Raw genomic sequence first — 27,286 nt, forward strand, 5'->3', positions numbered from 1 at the left:
AGTGAGTATGGCTCTTATGCTGAGGGGTGGGGGAGGGAAATCGCCCTGTCAGTTCCTTTGTTCCTGGAGGGGTCTGGCCCTGAATGCTCTCCTGAGACATGCTTAGAGCTAAGCAACTAACCTCCCTACTGTGTGCCCCAGGTGCTCTTCACATGGCTGTTTCCACATTGTTCCTGAGCTGTCTCGCCCTTTCTCTAAGAGCAGCCCCAGTGTCCTCCATGCTCTCTCAGAGCCAAGCACACTAACCTTTAAAACTCCAGGCTTTAAACTCTGCTGGAATTTGGCCCCACTTCCATTCCAAGCCACTTGCTCTGGGAATTCATCTTGCATTTTTAGACAACAGACAACTGTGACTCCCTTCCCACCACAGAGGCCATGATCCATTTCTCTCCCAAGCTGTGTTTCCATACTTTCTACCTTCTTTGATGTGGCCTCTTCTCTACCTTTAATTGTGGAATTTGTCCACTGGTCTTCAGATGGATTTCTGGGGTATTTAGGTTGATGTATTCGTGGGATGAAACGAGCCTAGAGTTCTTGTATTCTGCCATATTCCCCTTTCCTCTATGAATATTTCTGCTGCTTGGCTTTTATTGGTGAGTACCATTTGGAACATGAAAAGAAGATAAAAGTACCTAGAAACTTTAAAAATAGTCTCACAGCAAATCCTAAGAGACTGTTAACTACAGAAAACAAACTGAGGCTTGCTGGAGGGGAGTGGGTGGGATGATAGCATTAAGGAGGGGGTGTGCTGTAAGGAGCACTGAGTGTTATATGCAACTGATGAATCAGTGAACTCTGCCTCTGAAACTAATACACTGTATGTTAATTGAATTTAAGAAAAATTTTTTAGAAGTCTCACAGTATAAAGAATGAGGTCATGGGACTAATTCCATCCCTTGAAGGCAAAGAACAGAGCAAAGGGGGTGCCTGAATGGCTCCTTGGTTAAGCATCTGACTCAGTTTCAGCTCAGATTGTGATCTCAGGGTTGTGAGATAGAGCTCTGTGTCAGGCTCCATGCTGAGCGTGGAGTCTGTTGGAGATCTTTCTCCCTCACCCACTTGTGCTCTCTCTCTAAAATATACAAATCTTAAACCAACAAACAAAAACAACGGAGCAAAATTGTCCAGTTTTTGTGTTGAAAATGCCAACATTTTTTAAGACAGCTGTATGCCCCGTAGAATGTCTCCCCTGGCTAGGCAGTTATTTACAGCTCCGTCTCATTTTTTCATAGGTGTTCAGGCATAGAATTATTTTTCTCACTTTGGACGACAGGATGTTTTAAATTGACAGCTTTATGTATAGTATTTAAATTGTGTTAAATATATTTAGGCTCTTCGTTTAGGAATAAATTACTATTTAGCATGCTGTTCCAAAAGGAGCCAATATTGAACAGCGTTGATATTTTTGATTAAGGAGAAGGATACTTATAGACTGAGCCATAATTACATTTTAAGATTATACCTTAAATCTGAGTATTTTAAAGACCTTGGTTACACTATTTACTTCTCAGAAGTAAATTGCACCCAATTTAAATGCACAATATCTTCTGGAAATTATAAACATTCATGTGCTAATATTAGAAGCAAACTAACCATCTGCATAGCTGCCTAGGTGCCATAAGGCGTGATTTCCAACTTGGGCTATGGCTCATTAAATAGATGCTCAAATGCTAACACACAGTGTTTCATACTCTCTTGAGTCAGCAGTGAAACAGAGACTGACATAGACATTGAAAGATAATCATTTAGGAGTAAAACCAACATCTGAATGTGGAGGGTTTGTTTTTCTCTTCTCCGTTTCCACAGGTCCCCCAGCCCATTTGACATGCCAACTGAACCTGAGGTGAGGCAGGTCTGAGCTCTCAGACAAGTCCTTACTAGGGCAGCCCCTGCCACTGGAGCTTGATATTCCTAAGGTGACCAGCCTTGATGCCTGAGAAGACAGAAAAATAGAGGCCAGTGGAGTAGTGAGTGTCAGATTTCTTACCCAGTTTGATCATTCTACTCTGTAGAGAAGTCATAATGTACTCAGGAGACAAGAATAAAGTCTCTTCCAAAGTAATCCTTAAAACTTCCTAAATTAAAATAAATTCAGTAGTCTTTCTTTGAGACTAATGTGCACAACAGTGTATTAAGTTTTTTAGAATTCATGATTTGTAGTATAAAAGCAAACCACTTACTTGAAATCTAGATGTTCCATCAGTACATATCCATCTGTAGAAACAAAAATCACCATTACTAATCTGAACGTTATAGCCAGAATGCTGCAAGAATGCTTTGATAGTTTTCTTTTAAACAGAGATTTTATGGGTGATAAGCCAGCAGCTTACATTTGCCTTTGGAATTGCGACAAATCACTAGATTTTCTTCAGTGGTATCAATGACTTGTAGTTCTTCTCCAGGGGTTATTGGCAAATCGAATATTCCATTCCTTGAATTACTGGAACATGCCACTGCTGTGTTGATGACAGTAATCTCTTTGTCATACTGAAAGCAGAAATTACTAATCAGACTGTGTGTGCAGTTTTTATTCTAACAAAATTAATGGAGGCTGTAAGATAGTAACCTCAAACTCAAAATACTAAGTATTAAATAACCTCAGAAGGAATAGGAAAATAGTAGTAAAATGCTAGAATATTACATTTAATTTGGCACATATTTTCAAAGTGTTTTCATACTTATCTAGCTGTACTAGAATGAATTCCAGTGGATGAGATATTTATAACATGGGTATAAATTAATTTCCATGGATGTTAAGTGTTCCAGTAATAAGGATACCACCCCACTCAGGAATGGGGAAGTTTAAAAAAGAGGGAAAGAAAAAAACCTCCTTGTGTATAGCGCTTTAGAGTGTATAATGTCCTTACATACCTAGCATTCCTAAGTGGCCCTCTTTCTACTCTTCCTCTCTGGGTGGGCTTATATATAAAGTAGTAGGTATAGGGGGCAATTCCCACTCTCCTGGCGTCAGAGACAGGCATTTGTGAAAAAAACTGATGAGAAATTCAATTTATGACCTTAAAGGAGGTTTTCTTCTGTATGATAAACTAGCCAGCCTATACAGCTCTAGGTATACCACCTTCTAATGGGCTGATATCTGTTGACTCAGAAAAAGTTCCACAACACAAAGCTTATATTTACAGATGTGTACTTAACCAAATTAGGGTGGCCAGACATCTCCCTCTGCTCAGGACAGTCTGCTTATATTTAGTGTCTCTACATATACTTAGGATTAGGATTAGGTATGCCTTCTTCCACTCTCAGAAGTGTGTGGAGTTTGAATGATAAAATACATCATTCTATACCAAACGGGATCTGATCCATAGATTTTTCTTTTGTCTAACAAAGTGATAGCTTCCTCACTGATTGATTTCTTACCCTTTTCCAGGCCATTGTTCATTATGAATACAGTGATTTCTTAAAATGAAAATTAATCAGGCATTTTGCTTTTTGTCAAATTCTAAAGATTCTTCATTGCTTTCATGATAAGATCCACATTTCTCACCTTGACATTTAGGTTCTTTGGCATATGGTCATTTCCCATGCTCCCATTTCTGTCCCATTATGAAGTCACATCAAGCTATGTGATGGTCCTGAATATACCAGCTACCTTTTATACTTACCGGCCAATGCTCATGTGGTTTTCTCTGCCCAAAACACTTTTTTCCTCTTAAACCACTTCTCATGAAGACTTAAACAACAGCAATGTATAATTTTCTGTTTAACTACACTTTGTATATACTCCTATTACAGTATTTAATAAACCTATTATCTTAAAATGAAAATGGAAGACAGTTTTATTCAACCTTGTACTCTTAATGCCTAGCACAAATGAGGCACTAAACTTTTGTGATTTGAGCTGAATAAAATTACTAATGTGGCATAGTTTTTCTAAGGATATATAAGGAAAAGTCACCACAGGTAATAAGGAAGAATGGAATCATACACATGAGATATGAGACAGTCACAGAATGAGAAAAGCACTAAATGGAATGTAAGGTCAATTCAGCAAGTAATTGTTACACTAATGTTTCTCAATTAATAATATCACAGTTGCAGTAAATAATTTCATATCATGGCTTCTAGATATAACAGCTCTAATCAGCTTTGGTCCAAAGCAAGAGTTATTAATGATTATGGGGGGGCCGCCTGGGTGGCTCAGTGGGTTAATGATTATGAAGAATTTGTGTATATTCTTTTTTGTTCAGTCCAAAAACATTTTTGGACATTTACAAAGGTAATTTTATTCTGCTCTGCACATGGATATAAAGATAAGATAACCCTGTCCTCCAAGAGCTCATAGTTTAATTGGTGAACACATAATTGCCATAATGTTAATGCTTGTGATAAGCTCAGATGTAGAGGAATATAGAGGAAGAGGAATTTCCTTAATGAGCAAGTGTGGGTCAGTCTTCCTGGAGGAGAGGAGATGCCTTGATGAGTGTTGATAAGTGAATGAAAGCTAGTCAGATGGGGAAAAGTAGTAAGAGTATCACCAGATAGTTGGAGCAGACCAAGTAAATGCCTGGAGGAAGGGAGTAGCAGGACAGGACTGAAGTGGATGTTCATAGAAGGGACAGAACTGAAGAGTTTGTTGCCAAAGCCTGAAGTGCAAGGTGAAGAATAGCAGGAAATAAAACCTGAAAGACAAGAAGTTATGAAATGAAGAGCTTTTTAAGCCTAATCTTGACCCATTTCGTAATGGGGAGTAGTAGTGACGTGGAGAAATTCTGTGAGCAGGATGTCCACATTCTCTCTCTCAATCCAGTATCTGGGACCTGGGAGCTATTCAATATGTTTCTTAATTCTCATGATGACAGTATATGAAATTATAAGGAAGGACTGTTTGAACCTTGGAATTGAGGAAATACTCCATGGATTCATAATGACAGAAGTCAAGAAGCTTCAGATACTGCTTCCTTCATTCACTTGTTTCATTTGTTTATCTCGTCAGTCACTCACTGAACTCTATGTGTCCAGATATGTCGGGAGGTAGGAGCAAACTTGAATGAGACAAAATCTTTACTCAGACAGTACTTGAGTTTAGCTCAGAATACACACACATACACAGGCTGTGTTATAAACAGACCAGTGTTAGAACAGATATGTGTTTAATAGATAAAATGTGCTTAATTACTTTCCCAAGAAGAGTGGGTGACAGTTGAACAGAGCCTTAAGAATAACTTGGTTTTTCCAGACAGAGGGGATAGCAGGTATAAAGGCATGATAATATAAGAATGCATCAGGAAAAAAACGTTATCAGCTGTTTAGTTTTGGTCCTATCTATCCCAGAGGCAGAGGTGCAACACTTGTAGGATCTTTAGTAATATTAAAAGCTAGGAATTTCTGTTTATAACTTTTACCTTCAGAGGAGAACATACCTCAAATTGTTCTCTAAAATGTTTTTCTTCTTTTTCCATTCTCATCTTTTCTAAGTTTTGCTTCTTGGTTCGGAAGAAATTTCTAGAAGATAGAGTGGCAAGAAATATGCAGGTCAGGTTAAATGTACCATAATAAAACTCTTAAGTTCCCAAATCTGAAAACTCATGCTACTTCAGGATAAATTCAGGTATAATTTTGTATGTATATACTTTTATATAAAATCATATATAAATATATACACATATATGTGTGTGTGTGTGTATATATGTATTTGTAGATGATTATGTACATAACACATATTTCCAGTAGAGTGTCAGAACAGTTGAACAGCGTAAGTAATACCAATTGCTTTTTCCTGTAATTAAAAAGGCTGTGTGGACACCTGGGTGGCTCAGTTAATCATCTGCCTTCAGCTCAGGTCATGATTCCAGTGTCCCAGGATCAAGCCCCACATCTGGCCCCCTCTGAAGCAGGGAGTCTGCTTCTCTTCTACCTCTCCACCCACCCCGCTCGTGCTTTCTTTCTCTCTCAAATGAATAAATGAAATCTTAAAGTAAAAATGTTGTGGGTTTTTTTAATACCAAGATGATAATTAGGGATAAAATAAAATTGGTTAAGCAATTTAAGTTAAAAAACTCCTCTGAATCAGGATTCAAAGTATAATTAGCTTGTTCAAAAAATCATAAATCTTTGTACTTCAATAAGAGAACTGTTCTGTTTGCTGAATGGTTCTGGAGAAGATTCAGATTAAGAAAGTAAAGTAAGATACCACAAAATAAGTGCAAAATTGTCAGCACATAAAAGTCAATAGATAACCCTACAGCAGAGGCCGATTACACTCTTAATCCTCCCTTTTCCTCCCTCCTGTTCTTCACATGGGGGTTGGTGCTTTTGTAGCAGTTCAATATATTGACAGAAGGAAAAAAGCAAGTCCTGTTAGTTTTATGCAGAAGTGTCTCCTACATCTTTTTCATTCTGTCCCAAGATTATAGCCACTGCCATATTTTCACTTCTTACCTGAGATACCATCTTCCTCTTGCCTCTCCTTCCTCAAATCCTACTGCATACTTGTCTCCAGAGTCATCTTTCTAAAATGTAATTGATGTCACGCTTTTGCTTAAAACCTTGTCTCTAGTGCCCACAAGATAAAGTCAAATTCCTTAGCGTGGTACACACGGCATTTTATAAGCTAGCCCCAATCTACCTTTCAGGCTTCTCTCTCTCTCTCTCTCTCTCTCTCACACACACACACACACACACACACACGTCTATGTTAGAACATCTTAGAAAGTGGGCTATCGTTTCTATGCCTTTGTACCTGGGATATCCTTCTCCAACTTCTCTGAAAATTTGTCATTTTTGTTTCATAAAAAGATTATAAAAGGGTTGAACTAACATAGAATGCATTTCTTACTGGTGGAACAAGTTATGGCAGAAACCATTTTAAGGGGCACCTGGGTAGCTCAGTGGGTTAAAGCCTCTGCCTTTGGCTCAGGTGATGATCCCAGGTCCTCGGATTGAGCCCCACATTGGGCTTTCTGCTCTGCAGGGAGCCTGCTTACCCCCCTTCTCTGCCTGCCTCTCTGCCTACTTGTGATCTCCATCAAATAAATAAATAAAATCTTAAAAAAAATTTTTAAAAGGAATAAAAAGCACTCAAAATTGATAATCTACAGGAATATGATAGCTCCAATATCACATTTCAAAATTTACCATATTTTAAAATTAATCCAGTTGAAAGTAAAAGTAAACTATAATATCAGTTTGTTATAAGAAAAAAAGCACTAGGGGCACCTGGGTGGCTCAGTGGATTAAGCCTCTGCCTTTGGCTCAGGTCATGGTCCCAGGGTCCTGGGATCGAGCCCCACATTGGGCTCTCTGCTCTGCGGGGAGCCTGCTTCCTCCTCTCACTCTCTCTGCCTGCCTCTTTGTCTACTTGTGATCTCTGTCAAATAAATAAATAAAATCTTAAAAAAAAAGAAAAGAAAAGCACTAGAAAATTGTTTCCTGAAAGACGTATGTGTACATTGAAATACTAAACTTTTTTTTTGTGGAGAAGCGTCAAAAATTTCACGGATATTTTCTCTCTTGAAATTCTGTTTTGGTATGCTATATAAAATTATGAAGTTTAAGGTGGAGAGATGCTTTTGTAGTCTACATCTTTTGAACTTGGGGAGAGTAAATTACATCAAGTCTAAGCCCAAAGAAAATAAGGTTATGGGAAAGGCCATCCTGTGCCATCCTCTGTGTTTAAATATGTTATAGACAGAAGTCTGCTTTCTTTTGGGCTTCCCCTTTACAACTTTTCTAAACAGGTTTCCCAGAGCAGACGGACCACACAGTGTTCCCAGTTCAATGGGTGTTTAAACAAGGATTTCCCCAAGACAACTGTTAAAAGTATCCCAGATCCTGTGCCCTGTGCTCCAGAGCACAGATCACATAGTAACCACCTGAGACAGTAAAAACAGCACCTCCCGCAACAGCCAGCTGGAAACTTGAATCACAAGAATGAAGGTTTGATCATGAGTTGATAAAACATTCTTTTTAAAATTCTAATACTAATATAGTCATAACTAAAATTGTGTTTTAGGGAAATTAGTCTTGTTATATGATCGTATTTCTCAAAGTTTAAGTTCCAATTGGTGTATTATTTAAGTTCCATCTATAGGGGAAAAGTTCATACAGCCTAAAAGAAGACAAAGTTTTTTCATCATTTGATAATGGTTGGCTTGAAATCTTTCCTTACTCCCTATCTACCAAAGTCTGGATGATGACAAGAGAAATGTGTGTGGCACTGTACATTTTCATTTTTTTTTCTCTTTTAACCCTCTCAACTATGTGCTGTAGGTGCTATTATTCTCATTTTATAGATGAGGAACTTGACAAATTTAATGACTTGCCTAAAGTCACACAGCTCTGAGAGGTATAAATTTCAGCAGATTAGCAGTAATCTAAGTATACCTGTGCTCCTACCTTTCTGATTCTTCAGGACCTTTTCTCTCTCTCTTTTCCTTTGCCATCAAAAACTTGGGTTTCCAAGTTTTTAGTTTATTTTCATCTCTAAGGAGAAAGACATTTTGAGCAAGTAAATATTTAACTGAAACTTTTATGGAAACATCAGTACTTTTTGGACAATAAGGTTTTATTAAAAAAAAAAGTTAAAATATCACCTAGAAGTATATTTGGATAATCCATGTCAAGATCAGGTTGTATATATCTTAAGCTTTGCAATATATCATCTTTGTGGTAACTACTAAACTCTGCTATTGTGACTGTATTTACAAAAACAAGTGGCCAACTCTTTTGGCCCATAGATCATAGTTTGCTGACCCCTGATGTGTGGTGATCCAAATTTGAAACCAGAAGCAAGAGATCAACCTGCTTATAATCACATTTCCCCTCCTGAGCCTCAGTGTCTTTGCCTCTAAAACATGAATAATATTAACCATTACCTTGAGATCAGACAAATCTAGTGTTTAGCACTAGCAGAAAAGGATAGAGGGAGGAGCTGGGGAAGATGGCAGAGTAGGAAGACCCTAAGCTCACCTTGTCCCATGGATACAACTTAGATAACATCTACATCAGTGTAAATAACCCAGAACATGATTTGAAGACTGGCAGAACAGACTTCACAGCTAAACGTAAAGAAAAAGCCATACTGAAGAGTGTAGGAAGGTCAGAGTCACTGTAGGGAGCTAAACAGACCCTTAGGACTGTACACACGAGGGAGGGATGCTGTAGGCATGGGGAAAAGAAAGAAACAGACACTCCAGGGAAGGTGAACCCACACCCCAATATTTGGCTTTAAAAACGAGAGGGGCTAAATTTCATGAGTTCTTAAAATCAGGGGCTTAACACCTGGAACTTCAAAAATCAGCAGGCTCAATCTGGGAGAACCAGAAGGACTAGAGTAAATGGAGTCCTTGCCCTTAAAAAGAAAGCAAAACAAACAGCTCCAAGGAGATACAGGCTAGAAGCACCAGTTTGAAAAATGCCTGGGGCAAGCAGGAGGGAGAGCTGTTTATCAATATCTGAACAGGCACTGGAGGGATAAGAATCTCCTCCAGAAACAAAGGAGCAGGCAGGCATCATTTCCTCCCCTGCCCCCTAGCCTTGACACCACTGGGAACCAGTGCTGTGAACACTCTCCACCTAGCTTGCTAACACCACTCACCTGCCCCCATGCACTTTTGGGGATCCACCCCCTCCAACCTCTCCTACCTCACCCTAGAGGTTGCAGGTCCCCTCCCATGGTGCAAGGGGGGAGACCTTGCTGGCAGTGCACCTACCCTTGTCTTCTCCTATGAACATGCCCCTCCCATATGCACTTGGCTGAAGCCTGGCAGTGTGCAAGCAGCCCCGGCAGGGGCCAGCACCACTGCAGGGTGAATCCTGTTCCAGGAGAGGGAGAGATAGTCATACACATGGGTCAGACTGTGGCTCCAGCAGTGGCCTGGGAGCAGACATCTGGTCTGGCTATAGGCCCCATCCACCAATGAAAGCTTCTTAGGGAACAACACAAGGAAACTGCCCTGCAATTCAGTGCTACTCCACCTCTGGCAAATACCTGGACTGAGTCATCTCAAACCCAAGACAGTTCCAGACTGGCCCACTAGTAACACAGGGAACAAACCCTGCCTGCAACAGGTTAGAGAGCCATTGGGATGACTGAAGGCCAATGTGGCTCAGCCACAACAGCAAGAGCCACACAACACACATAGGAGAGATTCCAGAAGCACCAGGTTCTGGTGAACAGGGGACACTACACTGCAGGACACTATAGGACTTCTTCATAAAGCTCCTACTTTCAAAAACAGGAGATGTAGGTGACTTTTGTAACACATAAACACACAAAGAGTTAGACAATGTAGGAGACAGAGGAATTGTTCAAAATGAAAGAACAGGACAAAATCATAGCAACAGACCTAAGCAAAATGGAGATAAGTAATATGCATGGTAGGGAATTTAAAGTAATGGTCATAAAGATACTAGACTAGAGAAAAGAGTGGAAGACCTCAGTGAGACCCTTTACAAAGAGATAGCAAACAAGACAAAAAAAAAAAAATCAGAGCTGAAGAACTCAATAACTGAAGTTAAAAATACACTAGATGGAGGGGCACCTGGGTGGCTCAGTTGGTTAAGCATCATAATCTTGGTTTTGGCTCAAGTCATGATCTCGTGGGTGGTGAGAGCCAGCCCCACTTCAAGCTCCCTGCTCAGAGTAGAGCCTACTTGAGATTCTATCTCTGCTCCTCCCCTGGTTCATGCTCGCTCTCTCAAATAAATAAAATCTTTTAAAAAATACACTAGATAGAATAAAGGGTTAACTAGAGTAAGTGAAATAACTGATTAGAGACCTGGAGGACAAAGTAATGCAAAGGAATTAAGCTGAATAGGAGAGAGACCACCACTACCACCAACAACAACAAAAATGGAAAGAGACTTAAGGAATTCAGTGACACCATCAGATACATTAACATTCACTTTATAGGGATCCCAGAAGGACAAGAGAAAGAAAGGGGGGCTGAAAATTTATTTGAAGAAATGATAGCTGAAAAATTCCAGAATCTGGAGAAGGAAACACATTCAGAGCCAGGAGGTACAGCAAGTTCCCAACAAAATCACCCTAGGAGGTCCACACCAAAACACATACTGATTAAAATGGCAAAAAGTAGTGATGAGAGAATTTTAAAAGCAGTAAGAGAAAAGAAAACAGTTACATACAAGTGAAACTCCATAAGGCTATCAGCTGATTTTTCAGCAGAAATTTTGCAGGCCAGAGGAGAGTGAGATGATATCTTCAAAGTGCTGGAAGAAAACAACAACAACAACAAAACAAAACCCCCCGAAACCCTGCCATCAAGAATACTCTATCCAGCAAGGCTATCAATCAGAATAGAAGGAGAGATGAAGAGTTTCCCAGACAAATAAAAGTTAAAGAAATTCATGACCACGAAATCAATTTTACAAGAAAGTTTAAAGAAGATTCTTTGAGTGGAAAGGAAAGACTTTATGTAGGAGTAAGAAAAATAGGAAGCATAAAAGCAGTAAAATATCTATAAAAATCAGTCAAGGGTTTCACAAAATAAGAGGATGTAAGGTATGACATCATATACCTAAAATGTGGGGAGAAGAGGAGTAAAGAATGGGTTCAAACTTAAGCAAACATTAACTTATATGCAGAAGATGTTATATATAAATCTAATGGTAACCATATATAAAAAACCAATAATAGGTATGCAAAGAATAAAGAGAAAGGAATCTAAATCTATCATTAAATAAACCAGCAAACTGTGAGACAAGAGAGCAAGAGAAGAACAGAGAAAAACTAACAAAACAACCACAGAGCAAGTGACAAAATGCTAATAAATATATACCTATCAGAAATTACTTTGAATATAAATGGACTAAACACTCCAATCAAAAGACACAGGGTGACAGAATAGATAAAAAAGCAAGACCCATCTATAGCTGCCAACAAGAGACACTTTAAACTTAAAGATACCTGCAGATTGATCATAAAGGGATGGAAAGGCATTTTTCATGCAAATGGAAGTGAAAAGAAAGTCATGGTAGCAATGCTTTTATCACAAAAAATAGACTTTAAAAGACTGTAACAAGAGACAAAAAAAGATACTATATACTCAAGAGAATGATTCAACAAGAAGATATAACAATTGTAAATATTTATACATCCAACATGGGAGCACCCAAATACATGAAAAAGGTAATAACAAATGTAAAGAAAGTAACTGACAGTAATATAGTGGTAGGGGACTTTAACATCCCACTTACATCAATGCACAGATCATCTAAACAGAATCAACAAGGACACCGTGGCTTTGAATGATACATTGGATCAGATGGATCTAAGAACATTCAGCAGAATATAATATAAAAAGAACATAATTCTTTTCAAGTGTACAAGGAACATTCTCTGGAATAGGTCACATATTAGGTCACAAAACAAGCCTCAATAAATTAAAAAAAAAAATCAGTCATACCATGTGTCTTCTGATCATGACACTATGAAACTAGAAACCAACTATAAGAAAAAAATCTAAAAAGAACACGCATACATGAAGGTTAAATAACATACTACTAAACAATGAATGGGTCAACCAAGAAATTAAAGAGGAAATCAAGAGATATATGGAGAGAAATGAAAATGAAACACAAGGGTTTCAAATCTTTGGGATGCAGCAAAAGGTATTCTAAGAGGGAAGTCTATAGCCACACAGGTCTACCTCAAGAAGCAAAAATCTCAAATGACCCAACCTTATACCTGAAGAAGCTAGAAAAAGAACAAAGAAAACCCAAACCAGTAGAAAGAAATAGTAAGATCAGAGCAGAAATAAACAATATAGAAATTAAAAATAATAGAACAGATCAATGAAAACAGGAGCTGCTTCTTTGAAAAGATCAATGAAATTGATAAGAACTTCCAGCTAGACTCACAAAAAAGAGAAGACTCAAACAAAATCAGAAAAAAGGGAGGCGAAATAACAAGATACCACAGAAATGGAACAGATTATAAGAGAATATTATGAAAACATATAACCTACCAAAACTGAATCAGGAAGAAATAGAAAATTTGAACAGACTGATTACCAGCAATGAAATTGAATCAATAATCAAAAAATTCCCAAGAAACAAAGCCCAGGAACAGAAAACTTCACAGGTAAATTCTAGCAAACTTTCAAAGAAGATTTAATACCCATTCTTCTCAAGTTATTCCAAAAAATAGAAGAGGAAGGAAAGCTTCTAAATTAATTCTATGAGGACAGCATTATCCTTATTCCAAAACCAGATAAAGACACATTGAAAAAAGAGAACCTCAGGCCAGTATCTCTGATGAATATAGATACAAAAATCCTCAACAAAACAGTATCAAACCAAATCCAACAATATATTTAAAAAATCACTCACCACGGTCAAGTGGGATTTGTTCCTGGGATGCAAATGTGGTTCAATATTCACAAATCAATCAACATGATATGTCACATCAACAAGAGAAAGAATAAGAACCATATTATAATTTTAATAGATACAGAAAAAAAAATTTGACAAACTACAACATCGTGCATGATAAAAACTCTCAACAAAGTTGGTTTAGAGGGAACATACCTCAACATAATAAAGGCCATAACCGAAAAAAACCCACAACTAACATCATCCTCACTAGTGAAAAACTGAGAGCTTTCCTCCTAGGATCAGAAATAAGGCATATATGTCCATTCTCACCACTTTTAATCAACATAGTACTGGCAATCCTAGCCACGGCAATCAGAGAAGAAAAAAGGGATAAAAAGCATCCAAATTGGTAAATAGCAAAACTTGCACTATTTGCAGGTGATCTGATTCTCTATACAGAAAACCCAAAAGACTCCACCAAAAAACCTACTAGAACAGATAAATGAATTCAGTAAGGTTGCAGAACATAAAATCAATATAAAGAAATCTGTTACATCTCTATACACTAATAATGAACCAGCAGAATGAGAAATAAAGAAAGGAATCCCACTTATAATTGCACAAAAAATAATCTAGGAATAAACTTAACCAAGGAGATGAAAGACCTACAATTTGAGATCTACAAAACACTGATGAAAGAAATTGAAAATGACACAAATGAATGGAAGGATATCCCATGCTCATGGATTGGCATAACCAATATAGTTAAAGTATCCATACTACCCAAAGAAATTTAGAAATTTAATGCAGTTCCTATCAAAATACCAATATCGTTTTTCACAGAACTGGAACAGACAATCCTTAACTTTGTATGGAACCATAAAGGACCCTGAATAGGCAAAGCAATCTTTAAAAAGATGAACAAACTGGAGCCTTCACAATCTCAGATTTCAAGATATACTACAAAGCTATAGAAATCAAAACAGTATGGTAGTGGCACAGAATAGACACAGATCAATGGAACAGAATAGAAAATCCAGAAATAAACTCACAATTATATGGTCAATTAATCTTTGGCAAGAAAGCAAAAATACGCAATGGGGAAAAGTGTATTTAACAAATGGTATTGGGAAAACCAGATAACTACATGCAAAAGAATGAAACTGGACCACTTTCTTATACTACAAACAGAAATAAACTCAAAATAGTATAAGGACATCGGCTACAGCAACATCTTTCAAGACATGTCTCCAAAGGCAAAAGAAACAAAAGCAAAAATGAACTTTTGGGACTTCATCAAGATCAAAAGCTTCTGCACAGCAAAGGAAACAGTCAACAAAACAAAGAGGCAACCCATGGAATGGAAGAAGATATTCACAAATGACACTACAGACAAAGGGCTGATATCCAAGATCTATAAAGAACTCCTCAAACTCAACACACACAAAACAGATAATCACATCAAAAAATGGGCAGAAGACACGAACACTTTTCCAAATAAGACATACAAATGACTAACAGACACATGAAAAAATGTTCATCATCATTAGCCATCAGGCAGATTCAAACCACATGGAGATACCAGCTTACACGAGTTAGAACGGCCAAAATTAACAAGACAGTAAACAACAAGTGTTGAAGAGGATGTGGAGAAAGGGGAAACCTCTTACATTGTTGGTGGGAATGCAAGTTGGTGCACCCACTTGGAAAAATGTGGAGATTCCTTAAGAAATTAAAAATAGAGCTACCCTATGACCCTGCAATTGCACTACTGGGTATTTACCCCAAAGATACAGATGTAGAGAAAAAAAGGGCCATCTGTACCCCAATATTCATAGCAGCAGTGGCCACAGTCACCAAACTCTGGAAAGAGCCAAGATGCCCTTCAACAGGCGAATAGATTAAGAAGATATGGTCCATATATACAATGGAATATTATGCCTCCATCAGAAAGAAAGAATACCCAACTATTGTATCAACATGGATGGGACTGGAGGAGATAATGCTGAGTGAAATAAGTCAAGCAGAGAGAGTCAAATATCGTACAGTTTCACTTACTTGTGGAGCATAAGGAATAACATGGAGGACATTGGGAGAAGGAGGGGAGAAGTGAGTTGGGGGAAATCAGAGGGGGACACAAATCATGAGAGACTGTGGACTCTGAGAAACAAACTGAGGGTTTTGGAGGGAAGGAGTGTGGGAGGTTGGGTGAGCCTGATGGTGGCTATTAAGGAGGGCATGTATTGCATGGAGCACTGGGTGTGGTGCATAAACAATGAATCTTGGAACACTGAAAAAATAAAATTAAGGACATAAATTTCAGACTTGAAACCATAAAAACTCTGGAAGAAAGAACAGGTAGTAATTTCTCTGACATTGGCCCTAGCAATATTTTTCTAGTTATGTCTCCTAAGGCAAGGGAAATAAAAGCAAAAATAAACTATTGGGACTATATCAAAATTAAAAGCTTCTGCATAGCAAAGGAAACAACAAAACCAAAATGCAGCCTATTGAATGGGGTAAAATATTTGTAAATGACGTAACTGATAAAGGGTTAGTATCCAAAATATATAAAGAACTCACAAAGGTCAACACCAAAAAAATCTAAATAATCCAATTAAAAAATGGGCAGAGGACATGAACAGATAGTTCTCCCAAGAAGACACACTGACACATGAAAAGATTCTCAACATCTTTCATCATTAGGGAAATGCAAACCAAAACCACACTGAAATGCCACCTCACACCCATCAGAATCCAGAGGGAAGGTTGGTGGGGGGAATGGTTGAAATGGTGAAGGGGATTAAGAGTACATGAAAATGATGTAATATACAAAATTGTTGAATCCCTATATTGTACTAATCCCTATACTGAAACTAATATAATACTTTATGTTAATTTAACAAATACTGGAGATGGGGAGGTAGGTGACAGTGTAAACAAGGTTCGTCACAAACTAGTAATTTTTAAAGCTGGGTATTGGGTATATATGAGTTCATTATAAGATTCTATGGAATTTTCCATTTGGAATTCTCAGTAACAAAATTTTAACAAGATCATTAAAAAATGATGCAGAGAGGGGAGAGGGTATTATAGAAGGAAGTAATACTTTTTGAGCACCTACATGTCAAGTTTTATGCGGACATTTTTTTTAATACTGTAATTTTTTTTTCAGTGTTCCAAGTTCATTGTTTATGCACCACACCCAGTGCTCCATGCAATACGTGCCCTCCTTAATACCCACCACCAGGCTCACCCAAGCCCCCACCCCCCTCGCCTCCAAAGCCCTCAGTTTGTTTCTCAGAGTCCACAGTCTCTCATGGTTCATCTCCCCCTCCGATTTCCCCCAACTCACTTCTCCCCTCCTTCTCCCAATGTCCTCCATGTTATTCCTTATGCCCCACAAGTAAGTGAAACCATATGATAATTGACTCTCTCTGCTTGACTTATTTCACTTAGCATAATCTCCTCCAGTCCCGTCCATGTTGATACAAAAGTTGGGTATTTGTTCTTTCTGATGGAGGCATAATATTCCATTGTATATATGGACCATGTCTTCTTAATCTATTTGTCTGTTGAAGGGCATCTTGGCTCTTTCCACAGTTCGGCAACTGTGGCCATTGCTGCTATGAACATTGGGGTACAAATGGCCCTTCTTTTCACTACATGAGGATTTTTATTACCAAATCATAGGTTAAGAAACTAAGGTTCAGAGAATTAAGAGGATATACTACAAGTCCCATGGAGGCCATGTTGTAGAAAATGTACCAGTGTCCTTTTCAAGATCCCCATCTTCTTCCTTCCCTTGCTAAGTCTCTAGGAGACATTGTAGTGAACAAAGGAAATGAAAGCAGAGGTCTGGAATATCTAGTGACTATCATCTAGAGCTCTTTAGGTTTCTCAATCTAATACCTACCCACCAAGGTGTGACATGCAAAGTAGCCACGTTTGTGGAGAAACTGACCCATCTACCATGTTTATTTAAGATTTCAACCCATTTCTTTCAAATACTGATGGGTAAAGCATCTTAAAATGCACAAATAAATAGATTTTTAACAAGAGAATGATTTAAAGAACACCAGTTGATCATTGTACCAAACAATTAGAGAAGTCATGTTTTTCTAAAATGTTCAAAGAACATTTATAAAAATTGACCACACACTAGGCATAAATCACGTCTTAGAACATGTCAAAGCACTAATATCAACTACTCTCTCAGTGTACTAATATCTTATCTATACTTCTATATCTTATTACTTTAGTATTTATTATTTAGTACTTACTAATATCTTATTATGTTTCAGAGCACCATGCAATTAAGATGGAAAGGACAATAGAACAGGGAGCGTGGACATAGACCTTCAGACATATGGAAACTTAGTATGACAAAGATGGCATTGTACCTCCATGGGGAAAGGTGGGACTAGTCAATTAATCATGCAGGACATTTATCCATATGGTAGAAAATTTAATTGGATTTCTAGCTACTTCATTATAGTATGAAAACACAAAAATCAATTCCAGATAGGTCTAAGGTTTAAATATAAAAGGCAAAAACTTTAGCAGTTTTAGAAGAAAATACAGGAGGATATCATATGATCTTAGGATGAATATTTCTTTAAAAGATTTTAAAAGCAACACTCAATTTATAAATTCAAATACATTAAACTTAAGAATTTCTATTCATTTCTATTCAGTGTTCTAGGAAGAACACTGCAAAGTCAAGTTACAATGTACAAGAAGGTGTCTGCAACATATGTAACTGACAAAGGAATGGTATCTAGAATACATTAAAAAAAAAGCTACCGAATGACCCAGAAATTGCACTACTGGGTATTTACCCTAAAGATACAAATGTAGTGATCTGAAGGGGCACGTGCACATGAATGTTTATAGCAGCAATGTCCACAATAGCCAAAATATGGAAAGAACCTAGAAGTCCATCAACAGATGAATGGATAAATAAGATGTGGTATATATATATACAATGAAATACTATGCAGCCATCAAAAGAAATGAAATCTTGCCATTTGCCACAACATGGATGGAACTAGAGAGTATTATGCTTAGCAAAATAAGTCAATCAGAGAAAGACAATTATCATATGATCTCCCTGATATGAGGAATTTGAGAGGTAGGGTGGGGGGTTGTGGGGGGTAGGGAAGGAAAAAAATGAGACAAGATGGGATAGGGAGGGAGACAAACTATAAGAGAATCTTAATCTCACAAAACAAACTGAGGGTTGCTGGGGGGAAGGATGTGGAGAGGAAGGCTGGGGGATGGACACTGGGGAGGGTATGTGTTATGGTGAGTGCTGTGAAGTGTGTAAGACTGATGATTCACAGACCTGCACCCCTGGGGCAAAGAATACATTATATGTTAATAAAAATAATATTTCAAAAAGAAAAAAAAATCTACAAATAAATAAGAAGACCATCAACCCAATAGGAAAATAGGAAAAAAGTGTCAACAGGCCTAGAGAAAGAATGATATGAATGGTGAATAAACATATTAAAAGGAGCTCAACACTTAGTATTTTATACCTACTAAATTGATGAAAATTAAGAATTTCCTCTGTGGTAAGTATTGGTGAGAAGGTGGATCAATATTCCCCTTAGAAATGGGTGGGAAGGGGGCGCCTGGGTGGCTCAGTGGGTTAAAGCCTCTGCCTTCGGCTCAGGTCATGATCTCAGGGTCCTGGGATCGAGCCCCACATCGGGCTCTCTGCTCAGCAGGAGCCTGCTTCCTCCTCTCTCTCTGCCTGCCTCTCTGCCTACTTGTGATCTTTGTCAAATAAATAAAATCTTAAAAAAAAAAAAAAAACAAAGAAATGGGTGGGAAGGGTGTAAATTGGTATAACAACCTGGAAAATCAGGTTGGCACTTTTCTTATAAATTTGCCTTCTCTACATAATTTGCATCTCCCTTCCCTTAAGTATCTCCTAGACAAATTCTTGGACATAGTCATAGAAGAGATTAGTAAGAATATTTATAGCAATAGTGTTTATAAGTGCAAAAAATTCAGAGCCCTATATGAATAAAAAATGTGCACAGGGGACCTTTATTTTTAGTCATCTAGTTGAGATAGAAAGCACAGATAACAAATAGCTAGAGAGAGGTTATCGAGTTTCAGGACAGTTTCTCGATATGTTATAGTTATTTCATATTTGAGACCAGAGGTCTGTCAGACAGTGCTTGCTATCCTCCAGGCTGCCTTGTACATAAGAGGCTATTAAATAACGGTGTGTTACATTGAAATGAGTTCCAAGACTCTAGATTCAAAGGTATGAAACAGATTGAAAAGCTCCAGTAACTTCTGAATCACCTACTAATATTAGGTGATTCAGACTACTAACTGTCTATGTTAGATCACAAGCTGACTTTTCATCCAGTCTCTAAGTCTCTGAAAAGGTGGCCCTCTGACCATATTTAACAAAGCATTGGAAAATGCGTTGCATATCAGTAGGGATGACCAATGAGGTAAAATGACTTACCTTGACTCTTTTTCACTTATGTCCACATTATCATAGATAATAGCTTCCTGAGACCTAAGTTCTGGGTTCAAGACAGGACCAAAATAGTCATTAGGTGTGGTTTATACAATCCCTTACTTCACAAATTATCCACAAAATCCAATTATCCAGGTGTATCCCCACAACTGTTTTATCAAAATCTTATCATAGAATGCAGATAGGCTGGAAGAATCAAAGAACAAAAACAATCTCCATTTGAGAAGAAATTTAAATGAGAGATTAAAAAACAGTAGCATGCCCTAATATCTCAAACACAGACATATATTTATATCAATTTAATTTCATGCAGATTTTCAGAAAATATGCATTGCTGAAAGGATCATTTTTAGAGTTGGTTCCCATCATCCTGAGCTGGACAAAGATATTCTACTTCTGGAATAGTAAGAGGGCTTTTCCTAATTCCTGGGAAAAAGACAGTTTAAGTAGAATATTCATGTAGATTTTTCTTCCATTATTTTTCTTTCAAACCATAGGCAACTGCTCTTCTATAATAATCTTGCATAAAATTGAATTTTAGTGCATAATCACAATTAGACATTTTCTGTTTAGGATATTCACATTCCTGGGGCTCGGCAAAGAATTCCATAATTTTTTTTAAACAGGTGGGGGTGGGACAGAGGGTGAGGGAGAGAGAGAGAATCTTAAGCAGGTTCCATGTCCAATTGTGGAGCCCAACACAAAGCTCTATCTCACAACCCTGAGATCATGATCTGAGCTGAAATCAAGAGTCAGACATTTAACTAAGCTACCCAGTGCCCCAGAATCCATAATGTTTATTTAAGTGATTCACCACTTGAGTCTGAGAACTTCTTGTATAATTATTCATAATTCATATTTGATTATTCATAAATTTGGGTGGCAGTACAATGCATACCTGTTCTTTTTTTGTTTTTTATTAACACATAATGTATTATTAGCCCCAGAGGTACAGGTCTGTGAATTGCCAGGTTTACACACTTCACAGCACTCACCATAGCACATACCTTCCCCAATGTCCATAACCCCACCATCCTCTCCCTACCTCCCCTCCCCCCGGCAACCCTCATTTGTTTTGTGAGATTAAGAGTCCCTTATGGTTTGTCTCCCTCCTGATCCCATCTTGTTTCATTTATTCTTTTCCTACCCCTCAACCCCCCACGATGCCTCTCAACTTCCTCATATCAGGGAGATCATATAATTGTCTTTCTCTGATTGACTTATTTTGCTAAGCATAATACCCTCTAGTTCAATCCATGTTGTGGCAAACGGCAAGATTTCATTTCTTTTGATGGCTGCATAGTATTCCATTGTATATATATATACCATATCTTCTTTATCCATTCATCTGTTGATGGACATCTAAGTTCTTTCCATAGTTTGGCTATTGTGGACATTAATGCATACCTGTTCTAAGTTGGCTTTTTAGATTTTTATTTGGACCAAGGGAATTTTGGGAGACCTGTGATTTTACCAGGTTTATTTATATAACCTTCATTTGTTTAGTATAGCCAACTGATATTTCTGAAATATAATATACATTTATTTGAATTGCCTAATCAGAGAGAACTCAAAGTACCATCATGACTAAAGATCAAAAACAAAAACCGAGAAACAACTCAGCCCTCTTTTATTGACAGATTCAACTTACTGAACATGCATTGAGATCATACTGTATATCAGGCAATATGCTAATTTGTGCACTACTGTTTTCATATTGAAGCAAAGAATATTCCAATGACCCATTCTTGATGTAATTAGTATGTGTACTGCAATGTGATCCTGCCCAGCTTATTATGTCTTAATTAGGGTGATTTGGCTGTCAATTCCTTCAAGAAGCTATGTGGTATACTGTAAAATGCACAAAATTTGTAATCAGAGAGATTTGGGTACAAATCTCATATCACTAAAGTATGGATGTGGGTCTAAGCCTCCCTGAAAAGATTATACCTATTTTTCTGGGATTTTAAGAGGCCTGGTATACAGTAGTTATTTAAGAAACGTTACTCGTTACTCATCTTCCTCAAAGTAAGTAATAAGGTTGTGTAAAACATCTTTGATTTTTATGTATCAATTTTTCATTAAATGTAGAATGAAGGAAGAATGACTCCTTCTCTCTCCTTGCCCCTGAATATGCTAATGCTGCATAGTTTTGTACCAGCAATTACTGAACGTCACTTACCTAAATCAGGCAGCGAAATTGAAAATGCACTGTAGATTGACAAAAGACATAAAAGAGTTACAGAAAAAAACCAGGTTCAGAGAGATTAGTTGATCCATCTCAAATAACCTATTGATGACCAGGTTTCTTGATGCAGGTGTGTCTAGGCAAAGTTGTGAAGCAAAACTTCCCTACAGCTTTATTCTGATTAACCTTCCCCTCGATTCCAAACCACCATTTAAAAATGAGCTTATGTATCCCCAGGACCACCCATTATCTGCTCCCCTTTCCTAACTAGACAACCTCAGGCTCTGCCTTTGTCCATCCACAAGATCCTGTTTCTGCCTTCTAACCTTTCCAGATGCCTACCAAATACAGTCATGCCTCATTTTATTGTACTTGGTTGTACAGCACTTCATACATAAACTGTGGTTTGTATAAATGGAAGGGTTATGACAACCCTACATCAAGCTAATCTATCAGCACTATTTTTCCAACAGCATTTTCTTACTTTGTGTCTCTGTTATGTTTTGGTAATTCTCACAATATTTCAAACATTTTCACTTTTATTATATTTGTTATGGTGATCTGTGATCAGTGATTATGACTCACTAGATTACTTTTTAATTAAGTTATATACATTTTTTAGACATTGTTCTCACTTAATAGACCACACCATAGTGTAAATACAACTTTTCTATGAATTGGGAAATCAAAAAATCTGATTCATTTGATTGTAACATCTGCTTTGCTGTAGTGGTCTAGAACCCAACCCACGATATCTTGAGGTGCATCTGGATATCCCCTGTGGGATAAAGATGGTGAAAGAGAACTACCCTCTGCAGACACAGGACCCTGCCTTTGTATATGGTTAAGCCAAAAGAATATCTTGAGAGCAGAGTTCCAAGCCAGGGAGAAATGGAAGATAGCAGATTGCTAAGTGGGAAAGGACATTTGGCCCAAGTAGACTGGTTACACAGTTAAGGAGATGGAAGGAAGTATGGTGTGGTAGAAAAAAAATTCATGTATTTTATGCAATTAATTTAAGTTCAGCCTTACAGATATTAAGGGGACACTGACCATGGTCCAGGCCCATGTGTTGTGTATACAAAATGATCAGGCCAAGTTTCTACCCTGAAGTAGCTTAGTGTTTAATGAGGGAGACCTAAAGTAAATTAGTACAACACTGTGATAAGAACACAATACAGGATTGTCCAAAGAAACAGCACTTTTAGGAAAAACCAGCTAACCTTTGTGCAAGTGTTGGTTTCTTCATTTCTAAAGTGCATACCAGCTCTATCTTGCGGGGTGAATATTAGAGCTGGGCGGGGTGTACCTAAGTGGATGTGCCTGGCCAAGGAGCTGAGGGTGTTCACTGGTCCTGATGTCAGTAACTGTATGACCAGACTGGGTGCTGGCAGAATAGAGGAGAGGCAGCACCTGGTCCCTGGAGTTAGACAGCTGAATCCGACTCTCAGCTCTGCCACTTACCCACTTACCTTGTACAAGTCACATAACTTTTCAAAGCCTTAATTTTTCATCTGTGAAATGGAGAGAAGAGTTTCTATCTCATGGGGTCATTGTGAAGATTGGACAGAAAACCCATGTGAAGCACTTCACCCTCCTTGTCCTCAAGGCCTAGTTAGCACATATCCTTGGCTTCTCCACTCAAGGGCTCCTCGATCAACGGAGCCTTTCATAACACTGTTTCAGTTGGGCCAGGGTGGTTGTAGCGCCTATTTAAACCTAGAAATTCAGGCTACAAAATATCTAGAATATTTCCTTCCTTTAGGTCATTTGTTCATTCAATAGCCATTTATTGAGTACCTATCATGTCCCAGGCATGGTTCTTCATGTTGGAGATCTAGCAATGGACCAAACAGTCAATATCCCTGCTCTCATGGATTCCGGTAGGGTGAAGCAAACAAAACAAGGAAATTTACGTTGGGTCATGCAAGGAGATAAATACAATTGAAAAAAGTGGAGCAAGATAAGGGGGCAGGAGAGCTATAGTTGAAGGTTGGTTTGCCATTTTTCAGAAGATGGTCAGGGAAGGCTTTACTGGTAAGGTGACTTGAGCAGAATCCTGAAGGGAATAGGGGAGTGAGCCACATGGTTATGAGCCACATGGTTATCTGAGTAAGAGTGTTCTGGGAAAGGGAAGAGCAAATGCAGAGACCTTAAGGCAGAGGTGTGCTTGGTCCTTAAAAGAAAAGCAAGGAAGTCAGCGCATCTGGAGGAGAGGGAGCGAGATCAGGTTTAACAACTCCCGTATAAAATTTGTAGCGTAGCTACGTCTGGTGGCATTTAATTCTTGACTTATTTATACCTAAATCAAGCCATTTAATGACTATCCTAATAGGCAGTGTGTGTGTCTGAGACAAAGAGAGGGTGGAGAGCCTTACTCTTTTTTTGTTTGTTTTTGTTTTTGTTTTTTGGTTTTGGAAGAACCTTACTCTTTTTAAATGTCACATTCCCATGGTTACAACTTCCCTCTGAAGGCAAAGTAATCAACAGGAGTTGGTGTTCAAAAGAGGACCCCTCAATCAAAAGGCTCAACAGAAGATAATGAAATTTCTTTCCTGTCTTGTTATAGCTACATGTTATTAAATGAAACAATTAAGGCAGAGAGGCAGATTTTGCTAAACTTTATGGGAAAAAATCTTAATAGACCTTCCTAAAGATGAAACATCTTTTTCTGCAGGTGGTAACTTGCTTTTATAGAGGTGTGCAGGCACAGATACTTTTTAGGAAGTTTGGATACTTCCTAAAGATACTTTAGGAAGTTTTTTAGGAAGTTTGCAGAGAAGCTTGTGTACTGGGTTGGACTAGATAATATGGATTTCTCTTGTTACCCTGAGGCTCTCTGACTCTAAGAAAAATGGTTTCTCAGAGTATTAACAGATGTTATAAGGGAGATACACAGGAGAAACAGGAGATTCAGGTTTGGGGGGGAGGTTCAGGGAAGGTGTCCCTGAAGGGATACTATTTGGCCATATTTTGAGGGAAGACTACAACTTTCAAGTCTAATCAGAGGAGTTTGGAGGAAGGCAGGTGCATTTAAGACCAAAGGAATGTCCTGGTGGAAGGCAAGAGGCATGCAATATGATGGCAGAGTTAGATCTGTGGGGCATTTATAGGGCATGGTAGAGCATGGAAATCTGAGTGAGAGATAAAACTGCACAGGTAAGAAGGGAGCTGCCATAAAGTATTTACTTGCCATGGGGAGGTACTGGATATTTGTCCTAAGGTTGTAAGGATTCACTGTAATAGTTCTAAGAAAAAGGAAATCAGATTTGCATTTTAAAATATTAGCATTCTCACCTAGATCAATTTTTTAAAGGTTTATTTATTTATTTCAGAGAAAGTGTGAGTGGGTGGGGGCAGAGGAAGAGAGAGTCCCTTTGGGGGACTCCATGCAGACTCCATGGCAAGTACAGAACCCAATGTGGGCCTTGATCCCATGACCCCAAGGTCATGACCTGAGCTGATACCAAGAGCTGGACACTTAACTGACTACACCATCTAGGTGACCCTCACTTGGATCAAATTTCTAAGGGACCACAGACATAATTTTTTGTCAGAAGCATCTAACCCGTTAGGCCCAGAGAATGCCTTTGTGTATAGTTCTTATTGACCACTACAGCTCTATTTCCATGGTCAGGACTATAATTTATGAACCTCATGTTCTTTTGGCTCTCTTGGTAGATCTAGATCCAGCAGACAGTTGGACTTAAAATCATGTAACTTTGAGGTTTTATAATTGACAAGAACTTCAGGGTAGAGTAACAGTCCCATGCCAGTATGCCTGATGACACTGGGGAAATTATTTTATCATCCCCTGACTCATAAAACAGATCTATCCATTTCTACATATTAGAGAAGTACCTCTGAGTCTCCCTTGTATGCAAGAGGAAATGTGGGCTAGATCATGATTTGCCCCCGACTGCACAATGAAAAATGGCAGAGCTAAAACTAGAACCCAGAATTCAGGCTTCCCATCTCTACTGCTAGTAAAGCTGTAGTCTTCTCAAATGTTGCTAATTATCTAGGGAGATCTGGGAGGGTCTTCTCCAGGTCTAAGACCTTGAGATACATGAACCACTTAGCTGGAAAGTTCATCTCCCCTTTATACACACTGCCTCACTCCAGAGAGGCAAATTAGAATACAAAGTGCAGACAACGAAAACCACTGGAACTTGTAGGGCTAAGAAGGCATAAAAGGATACAATTAATAATAGTTAGTGCTACCAGGAATATATGCCAAAGGTGATAGAAAAAATTTACTGTCTAAACTTTGCTTACGACTTTCCTTCTATCCTTGTTTACAACCACTTATTATCAATTTTTTTTTCCCAAAAGGGATGTGGTCACTGTCTTATTAGTATGGTTCACTCACAAATTGGAAAGAAGGAGGCAGGTGTTAACTAGGGCCTTTGGTTTTAGTTTCACATATCCTCTGCTCTGTTTCTGAGAATAGGATATAAAACTACCAGGTTAGCACAGCTAGGCCTCCCCTAGGCGGGGCGGGGGAGGGGGCGGGTAAGAAAGACTTTTTACCTTACGTTTTCTTTCAACTTGTTTTTCTTCATTTTAAATCTATCCTTTTCCTTCTTGAAGAATTTCCGCAGTCTTTTCAGTGCTTCTTTTCCATCTAAACTAAGAGGAATCAGAGGATATAAATAACATGGCATTTCAGAGAGTCCTGGAGATGGAAGAGGCTCATGCCAGAACACACCTCACTCCAGGAAGAGACAGGAAATGCCTTAGAAATATCCATGCTCTTCTTCTTTGTTTAGGTACCAATATGAAATAACACATACCAGCTAGCTTTGAAGGGAATTATACTTCAGTACAAATTTTCATCTACCCCAAATGGTCTCTATTTTGAGGATACAAAGCAAGGTCTTCCTTTTAGAGAAGATGAGTTAGGGAAGCATAGTTTATAAACTATACTGGAAATAGGTTTTGAAATTCCTAGCTCCTGAAATCTATGTCATTGACCTTTATTTATTTTTTTTTTAAAGATTTTATTTATTTATTTATTTATTTGACAGAGAGAGATCACAAGTAGGCAGAGAGGCAGGCAGAGAGAGAGGAAGGGAAGCAGGCCCCCTGCTGAGCAGAAAGCCTGATGTGGGACTCGATCCCAGGACCCTGAGATCATGACCTGAGCCGAAGGCAGCGGCTTAACCCACTGAGCCACCCAGGCGCCCCTGTCATTGACCTTTAATTTATTGAATGATGTCACAACAATGGTGGTATATTTACTGCCCAGTTAAGGATTAAAATTCTTCCAGATATGCTCTCAGGTTTTTTAG

At 38.3% G+C, this 27,286-nt stretch overlaps 1 protein-coding gene across 1 annotated transcript in view; it reads right to left on the reverse strand.

Annotated features, from left to right (window-relative positions):
* Window positions 1–1,887: 1,887 nt before the first annotated feature.
* Window positions 1,888–27,286, reverse strand: part of LOC111142828 (FYN binding protein 2) — a 96,612-nt gene continuing 71,213 nt past the window's right edge. Inside the window, 8 exon segments of the mRNA XM_022496152.1 lie at window positions 1,888–1,933; window positions 2,181–2,214; window positions 2,331–2,487; window positions 5,382–5,463; window positions 8,344–8,442; window positions 19,790–19,850; window positions 21,987–22,015; window positions 26,526–26,624. Coding sequence (XP_022351860.1) covers window positions 1,912–1,933; window positions 2,181–2,214; window positions 2,331–2,487; window positions 5,382–5,463; window positions 8,344–8,442; window positions 19,790–19,850; window positions 21,987–22,015; window positions 26,526–26,624 — 583 coding nt within the window. The 3' untranslated portion in view covers window positions 1,888–1,911.

The sequence above is a fragment of the Enhydra lutris genome, unplaced genomic scaffold (genome assembly GCF_002288905.1).
Source record: "Enhydra lutris kenyoni isolate GAN:26980312 unplaced genomic scaffold, ASM228890v2 scaffoldscaffold9, whole genome shotgun sequence".
In the NCBI taxonomy this organism is placed as follows: Eukaryota; Metazoa; Chordata; class Mammalia; order Carnivora; family Mustelidae; genus Enhydra; species Enhydra lutris.